The 10,882-nt window shown below is 47.8% G+C and overlaps 2 protein-coding genes across 2 annotated transcripts; one reads left to right on the plus strand and one right to left on the minus strand.

Annotated features, from left to right (window-relative positions):
* Positions 1 to 28: 28 nt before the first annotated feature.
* Positions 29 to 3,517, minus strand: hspbp1 (HSPA (heat shock 70kDa) binding protein, cytoplasmic cochaperone 1). The gene is made up of 8 exons (XM_062484527.1): positions 3,309 to 3,517; positions 2,429 to 2,544; positions 1,994 to 2,207; positions 1,592 to 1,816; positions 1,020 to 1,175; positions 846 to 942; positions 636 to 747; positions 29 to 531 (listed from the first exon to the last, which is right to left on the minus strand). Exons 2-8 carry the CDS (start codon positions 2,540 to 2,542, stop codon positions 451 to 453), a joined length of 999 nt encoding a protein of 332 aa, XP_062340511.1. The 5' UTR covers positions 2,543 to 2,544; positions 3,309 to 3,517; the 3' UTR covers positions 29 to 450.
* On the plus strand, positions 3,147 to 10,404 carry tufm (Tu translation elongation factor, mitochondrial). Its single transcript, XM_062484514.1, has 10 exons — positions 3,147 to 3,587; positions 4,033 to 4,079; positions 4,203 to 4,341; positions 4,964 to 5,130; positions 6,271 to 6,540; positions 6,870 to 7,002; positions 7,369 to 7,473; positions 8,520 to 8,671; positions 8,840 to 8,959; positions 10,210 to 10,404. Exons 1-10 carry the CDS (start codon positions 3,551 to 3,553, stop codon positions 10,378 to 10,380), a joined length of 1,341 nt encoding a protein of 446 aa, XP_062340498.1. The 5' UTR covers positions 3,147 to 3,550; the 3' UTR covers positions 10,381 to 10,404.
* Positions 10,405 to 10,882: the final 478 nt, after the last annotated feature.

Consider the following 10,882-nt stretch of genomic DNA (forward strand, 5'->3'; position numbering starts at 1 on the left):
GTACTACTTTTAAAAGAAGACCACAGAGGAAATTCATATATTGTTTTATAGAAAGTTATTGAGATTTAAGCAACACAGTGCATTAAAGGATTAATAATCTGGAAAGTAAATAGCTGAAAAACACTTGGACTTGTGAATCTTGTGTAAATATTACCATGCACTGTCAGACAAAATAAAAATACATAAAAACATTAAGAAATGAAGATGCCTATTTGTTATGCTGTCCATAACTAATCATCTGAACTACAGAACATGTGAATTTGAGCACATCCAAATCCAGTTTGACAATCACTTCATAAAAGCAAGTTCCCTTCCTCAAGGATCCTGTGCACTTAGATGAAAGCGTCCAATAACAGGTATCATTTGCTGATATTACATTTCTGTTGCAGAAAAAAAAAGCTGTCAACTTTCAAAAGTCCTTGTTATATCAAGACACAAGAGTGTCTGACTTCAGCGATCCATTCCATTGTCATCATGTTGCCGCCCATGGAAACAAGCTGCCCTCAGACTCATACAGAAGTCCAACTCTTCCTGTGAGAGAAGGTGAAAAAAACATCAACACAATAGTGCAGAGGATCAGTAGCATGTAGCACACCACACCAGACTACTGTTGCAGACAGGATCAGTAGCAGCACCTGACACTCGTCTCGGTCCTGGAGGTCTGAGGCTCGCTGGGTGAGCAGCTCGTCCAGGCCCAGCTCACGACTCCTGCAGTCCTGCAGGCCCCGAGGACACTGCTGCACCAGACTACACAAACACAACAAGGACAACAAGGGCTTTTAGTTCAGGTTTCCTTCATGGAGGATGTGTGATGTGTGTGTGAAGCATGTGTGTGTATCTCTTACCAGCAGAGGGCCCCAAGCACATGTTCATGGAAAGAGGAGTGAGGAGAGCGGAGGACAGCCACCAGCTGCTGCACCATGCCCATAGAGACAACCGTGTCTGAGGGAGGAAGAGCTACTGTCAGCTGAGATAGGGCCCTCATGTTAACATGAACATGATGTAGGTGCCAACACTACCTGTCTGCTCTGGGTGGGCTCTGAGCAGGTTCAGCAGTAAGAAAGCAGACTTGGTTCTCAATTTCTCATTGTCACTTTGCATTCCTCGCATGAGCACCGAGAAGCCGTCCTCCGACAGGAAGGCCTGGAGGCCAGCATCCTGCTCCCGAACCAGACCTGAGAACAGAAACTGGAGGTAAGACTGAGAGAATTCTCCACTCTCAAGTTCTGTCACACACATTTACAGTAAATGCTAACAAATTATTCATCTTTGGTTTAATTGTTCCAGGCATACAAAGACAAGTGACTGACTAAATGACAAAAGCCACTGTATCTTGATTTGCTGCTTTTGTAAACATATCAAATCAGCCTAAGCAATACACGCCTGCCGCCTTAACTACGTTGTTGTTTTCTCCCTTCCATTCCAAACCGTGACCAACGCCAGTCTCGCTTCTCTGCAGAACGCATTAGTGTATCACACAAACTAGCCCCCCCCCTACTGTGGCAAACCCCACCCTACCACCTTAAATAACCAATTTTTTGCAGGAAACCCTGCAAATGTTCAGCTTTTGAATAAGCGATGACACACTTACATGAGACGGCGTAGAGGGCCTTGACTCTGACAGTGGGATGAGGATCAGAGTCAGTCAGTTGCAGCAGTGTTGATAGCGCCCCCTTGCTGAGCAAGTGGCACTGCACCTCAGGCATGTTCTGGGCGCAACAGGCGATGAGCTGGGCAGAGCGCCACCTCACAGCGCTCTGGGCGTCGCACAGACACTGGGACACACACAGGTCCAGCCCCCCCAGGGTCATGAGGTCTAAGAGACAACGTGTCAAACTTACTTATTTATCTAATCAATATTTGAATCTGAAATTTCAGAAACAAATCAGATTTTTCTTCTAATTCTATACTGTGATATGATTTCCTTTTGGAAGTGGGAACAATGCTCATTGGGAAGATGGCATCCACCTTCAAATACGGTGAACGCTCTCACCTCTCGCATTGTCCAGGTTCTCACACAACTCAGAGAGCAGCTCCAATGCTGCTTCCCTCTCATCCTCTTCCTCCTCTCCCTCGTCCCCCTCTCCTCTCCCCCGTGCACACACCTCGGGCCTGCTCAGGACCACCAAACACTCCTTCATCTGCTCCACCTCATTCATCTGTCCTTTACTCATTTCAGCAAGAACACCTCTTAAAAAGTCCTTTCTCTTAAGTAGAGAGAGAGGGAGAAAGAGAGAGGACAAGTCAGATAGTAAAGTGAATACTCACTACTCACTGAGGTATACTCAGTATATATATTTGCGCAGTCTATGGATGATGCATGTGCAGGGTTAAGTTACAGTATGTGCCTTAGATCTAACTTGAACAAACTAACTTACAATCTATTAGGACACTATTAAAACACCTGCTGACAGAAACAGCTGTTTACCTCCTCTGTCATGGGCACTGCTGGGGCATGTCCATCAGCCGAGGTGCCTGCCTCCACTGCTAGCCGCAGCACCCCCTGCAGGTTGGGAGGATACCTCCTGTTCCCTTCTGCCATGGCTGAATGGGTGAGGAAGAGGCATCAGCAAGTTTTAAATTTGTATTGGGTGTCATGGTAACTATGGTAACTGAATGCTGGTTGTATTGTGTGTAACTGGATGCTGAAAACATGTTTTAGACAGTGTGAACGTCTTCATTCAGAACACCTAGTGGCACTACTGTACTAAGACAACAAAAGAGCTAACAGATGTATCAAACAGCACACAGAAAAGGGTGGAAATATATATTAGGGTGTAATCTATATATAAATATATATATTTGTTTTTACATTTCTTTACATGCATTTGGGAATTATTGCACATAGTTCTTTTTTTCAGTGTAGTTAGATACATTGCTGTTTGAGGCCCCCTCTTTATGGTCTTCTTGACCATATGACAGCATAGGCAGGCCTTTAACACTCCTAAACATAAGTGGCTACAAGCTAGACTAGCTAGTCAGCTACTTTTCAATAGGTTAGTTAACTTCGACATGCTAACCGTGTGCCTACAGAACGTGTAGCCTACGTGATGACGCGTACAAGCCAAGGCATGGGTGACCCACTAACTATAACCATGCTCACGAAAGTCTTAGACTTTAACATAACACTATTACGTTAACACCAGTACTGTAAGGGTTTTAACTTGTACTGGCTATCGCTTTCCAAAGGCCAGCCAAATCGTGACACTTGCTCATTTAACTGTGCTACCGTAGCACGCTTGTTCGGCTAGTTGTACATAGAAAGGTTCACGTTTACTCCAGCTAGTGGTGTTAACTACTCAACTCACCCTCTTCTTTTTGTAGCTAGCTCCCACGTCCTTGATGCGAAATGTTACTGTATCCGAGTAGTGCGTCTTCATTCAAGAAACCACATTTCAGTGTTTCTGCAAGTCACTTCTCCCGTAATAATATAGCTTTCTTTGGATTGACTGGAACACGCTAGAACATTCTAGCTTGCTAGCTACTTGGTTGTGGAATCGTGCTTACATTAAATGATCACGTCACGACAAATCCGGTTGTCTAATCCAAGATGGCGGCGCTCGTGGGGCTTCGTGCATGTCTCTCCGGTATGTTACCAAAGAAATTCAACCATGCTTATTTAATGTCGTATGTGATAAACTGTTTCGAAGACTCGACATGCTGTGCCAATATGATAATTTCATCAGATATGAACGTTTTCACAAAAGCTATAAATAAATCCGGAAAGGATGCTGTAAAGCTAGCTAGCTGCTCCAGAACCAACAAGGTCACGTTACACATGCGATAGTAATAGGTATAATAATAGCTAATGCACAACGGACGTCTCTAACAAACTCTTCTTCTACATGTATATTTCTGAGCTATAAAATGGAGTAAATAAGTTAAATCAACGTTTTAATTGCCAGCCTTGAATGTCAGTCAAAGATAGCCAGGAAACGATGATCATTATTGAAGAGCTGTTGTGTCAGGATCCCTCGTCACTTACAGATCTGAGCTGCAATAGAGGCCTGTTAAACATCTCTCTCTCCACAGCCTTTCAGCTCTCCTCACCAGGTCTACTAAACAGCTATTTTAAACTGGTGAGTGTTTTAATATGAAGAGATCACAATGTTGTGCCCTGAAATATTTAGAGGAAATAGCCTTGAAGTAGATTTGAAAATCAATCATTGATCTAATTTCTTCTGTTATTTCATCCTTTTCAGTGTACTGTGCCACTGAGTAGACGAACCTTTGCAGCAGAAGCCAAGAAAACCTATGCAAGAGACAAGCCTCATGTGAACATTGGCACTATTGGTCATGTTGACCACGGCAAGACCACACTAACGGCTGCCATTACCAAAGGTACCTAATGACCCCGTCTGTGGTCTCTTTATTTAGACTGGTGGATGTATGCAGTAAAGCTCCCGACACACTGTATGATCACGTTTAACAAATGAGTTAGTGTCCATCCTTGCTCTCCCAATCAAAAGAATAATCTTAATATATTTTTTACCCACTACTGCACCACCAATCATCAAATCACTTTTTGATGGTTCATGTAGTAAATAGCATATCTTCTAACCTACCAATCTCACCTTCGATGATCTCCTGAGACATATGGAGGATGATGGTTGATAAAATAACTACAATGACTTGTATCAGCTTGTATACAGATATACTGTATGCACCATTTTATTTGTGATGCACTGGTGCCCTATATTATTCATAGTTGATCCTTACCCATAAGTAATTAATTAATAAGAGCCAAACCACTTAGAAAGTATCAAACAGACTTGTAAAGTTGTTGTTGTTATTTAACTGTACAATTAGTTGATCTATGTCAGGTGCAAAATAGATTTTCAAAAATTGAATGGTCTAACCCCACTCAATGAACACACCTTAATCCATCCTTCATTCAAGTCATGTAAGTGGATGTACGAGGCCTTCCTGATGAGCCCTTGTTGTACCTCGCATGCTTCCTCAGTGCTGGCGGAGGCTGGAGGAGCTCGCTACAAGAAGTATGAGGACATTGACAATGCTCCTGAGGAGAAGGCTCGTGGCATCACTATCAATGCTTCCCATGTGGAGTATACCACGGCCAGCAGACACTACGCACACACTGACTGCCCTGGTCATGCTGACTATGTCAAGGTACACGTTCACCCCACAAACCTGCCTCCCTTCACGTTCACCCCACAAACCTGCCTCCCTTCACGTTCACCCCACAAACCTGCCTCCCTTCACGTTCACCCCACAAACCTGCCTCCCTTCACGTTCACCCCACAAACCTGCCTCCCTTCACGTTCACCCCACAAACCTGCCTCCCTTCACGTTCACCCCACAAACCTGCCTCCCTTCACGTTCACCCCACAAACCTGCCTCCCTTCACGTTCACCCCACAAACCTGCCTCCCTTCACGTTCACCCCACAAACCTGCCTCCCTTCACGTTCACCCCACAAACCTGCCTCCCTTCACGTTCACCCCACAAACCTGCCTCCCTTCACGTTCACCCCACAAACCTGCCTCCCTTCACGTTCACCCCACAAACCTGCCTCCCTTCACGTTCACCCCACAAACCTGCCTCCCTTCACGTTCACCCCACAAACCTGCCTCCCTTCACGTTCACCCCACAAACCTGCCTCCCTTCACGTTCACCCCACAAACCTGCCTCCCTTCACGTTCACCCCACAAACCTGCCTCCCTTCACGTTCACCCCACAAACCTGCCTCCCTTCACGTTCACCCCACAAACCTGCCTCCCTTCACGTTCACCCCACAAACCTGCCTCCCTTCACGTTCACCCCACAAACCTGCCTCCCTTCACGTTCACCCCACAAACCTGCCTCCCTTCACGTTCACCCCACAAACCTGCCTCCCTTCACGTTCACCCCACAAACCTGCCTCCCTTCACGTTCACCCCACAAACCTGCCTCCCTTCACGTTCACCCCACAAACCTGCCTCCCTTCACGTTCACCCCACAAACCTGCCTCCCTTCACGTTCACCCCACAAACCTGCCTCCCTTCACGTTCACCCCACAAACCTGCCTCCCTTCACGTTCACCCCACAAACCTGCCTCCCTTCACGTTCACCCCACAAACCTGCCTCCCCTTGACTACAACATCGTTCACCCCACAAACCTGCCTCCCCTTGACTACAACATATCCTTCTTGTATTCAGTGCGGTGTAGTAAGATAAATACGTTTTTATAAAAAATTATAATGAACAAAACATGGTTTCAGTTGCTTGGCCTTGATTTGCGATTCACACGTGAATGTCCCATTTTGTGCAGAACATGATCACAGGCACCTCTCAGCTGGACGGGTGTATCTTGGTGGTAGCTGCCACAGATGGCCAGATGCCACAGACACGAGAGCACCTCCTGCTGGCCAGGCAGATTGGCGTGGAGCATGTGGTGGTGTTTGTGAACAAGGCCGATGCTGTGGAGGACAAGGAGATGCTGGAGTTGGTGGAGCTGGAGATCCGGGAGCTGCTCACTGAGTTTGGCTACGATGGTGAAAACACGCCGGTCATCATCGGCTCCGCCCTGTGTGCTCTTGAGGTGAGAGACGAGGCTCCAGTACTGTCAACGTGACGTTGTCATGTTGAGTAACAGCCAAGTCATGTACAACTGTCCATGGATTTTATCTGACAACTCTTGATAAGGTATACTGTTGCTTCCATGTGTGTGAGAAGTCCAGTTCCAGAGCCTGAGCCTGCCTCACCTTTAAGGCAGCAGGATGGTCCTCATCCTGGTTTATTGCTCACACACAGCAAACTTATTTTATGTGGAAAAACAAGCTCTGCAGCTGTATACGTCACATGTGATGCCAGGCTGTGTTGTGGCGAGCTTGGTGAGGAATCTGTAACCAGGTCTCTCTGGTTCCACAGAACAGGCAACCTGACCTGGGGGTGAATGCTGTGATGCAGCTGCTGGATGTGGTGGATAATTATGTCCCTCTGCCTAAAAGAGAGCTGGATAAACCGTTCCTGCTGCCTATAGAGGGCGTCTACTCTATCCCAGGTGAGCTATAGAGGGCGTCTACTCTATCCCAGGTGAGCTATAGAGGGCGTCTACTCTATCCCAGGTGAGCTATAGAGGGCGTCTACTCTATCCCAGGTGAGCTATAGAGGGCGTCTACTCTATCCCAGGTGAGCTACAGACACGATGATCATGGAGAGCTGTGAGGAGTCTCTATGTGACCGATCAGGAATATGGGCCCAGGTTCCACCTGTGACTGTAACTACAACATTTGTGTTCTTCAGTTTGGGCTAATTTATCTGTACACTATTTATTTTGTTAATGGATGTAATGTAAAGACATGCCTATAGAACAACAGGTGACAGATCAGTTGTTATTCGTTACCACAGTGATGGTTTCTCCCCACAGGCAGAGGCACTGTGGTGTCAGGCACTTTGGAGAGAGGCGTCATCAAGAAGGGGGATGAGTGTGAGTTTGTTGGACACAATCGAGTCTTCAAGTCTGTGGTAACAGGTATGTGAAAGCCTCACCGAAGGGTCAGATATTTCTCTTCCAGCTTTGGGTTGTTCTGCAGCGTAACTCAGGCATGAATCCATCACAGCCTCGGTAGCTTCACCCATACCACGAGGCTCTGACAGAAACTAGTATCAAGGCAGGAAGGCAAGAACAGCCTTCTCTGCCTTTCATACAAAATCCAGCATGTGATTTGCAAACATTCTAAATCAACACAATGTTTCTGGCTGCTTGCAGGGTTAGGGTTATTCTATGTGCATTGTCATACCTTCCCAATAAAGACCTCTCTCTTCCCCTGCACTCCTGTCTCTCTGCTCTGGCCTGTCTCTCTTCTCTGGCCTGTCTCTCTTCTCTGGCCTGTCTCTCTACTCTGGCCTGTCTCTCTTCTCTGGCCTGTCTCTCTTCTCTGGCCTGTCTCTCTGCTCTGTCCTGTCTCTCTGCTCTGGCCTGTCTCTCTGCTCTGGCCTGTCTCTCTGCTCTGGCCTGTCTCTCTGCTCTGTCCTGTCTCTCTGCTCTGTCCTGTCTCTCTGCTCTGGCCTGTCTCTCTGCTCTGGCCTGTCTCTCTTCTCTGGCCTGTCTCTCTTCTCTGGCCTGTCTCTCTTCTCTGGCCTGTCTCTGCTCTGTCCTGTCTCTCTGCTCTGTCCTGTCTCTCTGCTCTGGCCTGTCTCTCTGCTCTGGCCTGTCTCTCTGCTCTGTCCTGTCTCTCTGCTCTGTCCTGTCTCTCTGCTCTGTCCTGTCTCTCTGCTCTGTCCTGTCTCTCTGCTCTGGCCTGTCTCTCTGCTCTGTCCTGTCTCTCTGCTCTGTCCTGTCTCTGCTCTGTCCTGTCTCTCTGCTCTGGCCTGTCTCTGCTCTGGCCTGTCTCTCTGCTCTGGCCTGTCTCTCTGCTCTGGCCTGTCTCTGCTCTGTCCTGTCTCTCTGCTCTGTCCTGTCTCTCTGCTCTGTCCTGTCTCTCTGCTCTGTCCTGTCTCTCTGCTCTGTCCTGTCTCTCTGCTCTGTCCTGTCTCTCTGCTCTGGCCTGTCTCTCTGCTCTGGCCTGTCTCTCTCAGGTATTGAGATGTTCCACCAATCCCTGGACCGGGCCGAGGCCGGGGACAACCTGGGTGCTCTAGTCCGGGGCGTCAAGAGAGAGGACATGAGGAGGGGCATGGTTATGAGCAAACCTGGCTCTATTCAGCCCCACCAGAAAGTCAAGGCCCAGGTGTGACCCTGGAACCTGCAGGCATTACACTGTCTGTCCACAATGTTTACATTGGCCACCAGTCTGACACATTTACACAGTTTTATATATTTAAATTTTATGGACATGGTTTACCCTGAAGGCCATCTGAACCTGGTTCACAAGTGGATCTCCACCTCTTCTTCCCAGGTGTATGTTTTAAGTAAGGAGGAAGGAGGGAGACACAAGCCGTTTGTCACCAACTTCATGCCTGTCATGTTCTCTCTGACCTGGGACATGACTTGCAGGGTGACCCTACCAGGAGACAAGGTATGAACACTTCTATATGTTTGTGGTTTACAAGTCATTTTTGTCCAAGTCAAGTTGCAGGTCTCTAGTCCCTTGTGACTAAAGCACGGTCTCCTGTGAGACTCTGGGTTAATTCTAGGGGAATTCTTCACTATCAGATATGTGCATCGGGCGGTGCTTGAATCGAAAGATTATAGAAAAAAACTGAAAGTATGTTGTTAACGTGCTTCTTTCATGTGGACAATAACTTCTTTGAAGCTAAACAATAATGAGCATGTATTGTTCAGGAGCATATATGGAGATTTATATTCACATCGAAACACATTGGTTATACCATTCGTCGTAAAACATTTCCACAACTTCAAAAAAACTCCCCTGAAGCCCTTACACAGCATCAACAACATTGTAGTTTGGTGCTGCATTGTCACTGGTTGGGATGGGTACTGAAACCCAATATTAAACTGTCCCCGGTGCTGAATTATGAAAGACTGTAGTATTGATAAGCCCTTACGCTATCGGTTCTGCTTTCGGTACTGGAGAAATTAAGAAAATATATTTCCTATTGTTGTTAAATAAATGTTACCCTCCGCATTTGATCTCACCAGCCCCTTCTATTTTGCGATAATATAAAGACATTCGTCTGAATTTTCGTTATTCGCTATCCAATAAGCTCTGTCTGTCTCACGCAACAACGAGCGCGCAGCCGCAAACACACAATTTGAAAGCTCAAAACGGCAAAAAAAAATGGAAAGCCACAACAGCAAAAATGAAAGAATTGCTGTTATTTTACAAAAGGTGGGTTTATGCAGAATGTTCAGAGTTTCGATTAATGGCACTTAGCTTTGAGAAAATAGTAATAATAAAAGCCTTTATTGTCATTGGAGTGCTTCTCCTCTTGGTGCAACGAGGGTCAACATCAACAACAACATATAACACAATAATATTACAACTATCTAAAAACAGTATGACTAGATTAAAAATATATATATATTAACAGTTAGTGACACATTGATGATCACCTGTGTTTCTGCAGCAGCAGTTTACCTGTGTTTCTGCAGCAGCAGTTGACTTCTGTTTCTGCAGCAACAGCTGACCTGTGTTTCTGCAGCAGCAGCTGACCTGTGTTTCTGCAGCAGCAGCTGACCTGTGTTTCTGCAGCAGCAGCTGACCTGTGTTTCTGCAGCAGCAGCTGACCTGTGTTTCTGCAGCAGCAGCTGACCTGTGTTTCTGCAGCAGCAGCTGACCTGTGTTTCTGTGTTTCTGCGTCTCAGGAGATGGTGATGCCTGGGGAAGACACCTCTCTCACCCTCACTCTTCGCCAGCCGATGGTTCTGGAAAAGGGTCAAAGATTCACTCTGAGAGATGGAAACAAAACCATCGGCACAGGTCTGGTCACAGACATACTGACGAAAACAGACGATGATAATGCCAACTGGGGATGAGAGGGAAAGGGTTGGCTGTGGTGTGGGGTGTGGTGGGTGGGTGGGTGTGGTGGGTGGGTGGGTGGGTGTGGTGGGTGGGGTGGGTGGGTGGGTGTGGTGGGTGGGGTGGGTGGGTGGGTGGGTGGGTGGGTGTGGTGGGTGGGTGGGTGGGTGGGTGTGGTGGGTGGGTGTGGTGGAGGTGGGTGGGGTGGGTGGGTGGGTGGGTGTGGTGGGTGGGTGTGGTGGAGGTGGGTGGGTGGGTGGGTGTGGTGGGTGGGTGTGGTGGAGGTGGGTGGGGTGGGTGGGTGGGTGGGTGGGTGGGTGTGGTGGGTGGGTGGGTGGGGTGGGTGGGTGGGTGGGTGGGTGGGTGTGGTGGGTGGGTGTGGTGGGTGGGGTGGGTGGGTGGGGTGGGTGGGTGGGGTGGGTGGGTGGGGTGGGTGGGTGGGGTGGGTGGGTGGGTGGGTGGGTGGGTGGGTGTGGTGGGTGGGTGGGTGGGGTGGGTGGGTGGGTGGGTGTGGTGGGT

This window comes from Osmerus eperlanus, chromosome 2 (genome assembly GCF_963692335.1).
Source record: "Osmerus eperlanus chromosome 2, fOsmEpe2.1, whole genome shotgun sequence".
NCBI classification, from domain to species: domain Eukaryota; kingdom Metazoa; phylum Chordata; class Actinopteri; order Osmeriformes; family Osmeridae; genus Osmerus; species Osmerus eperlanus.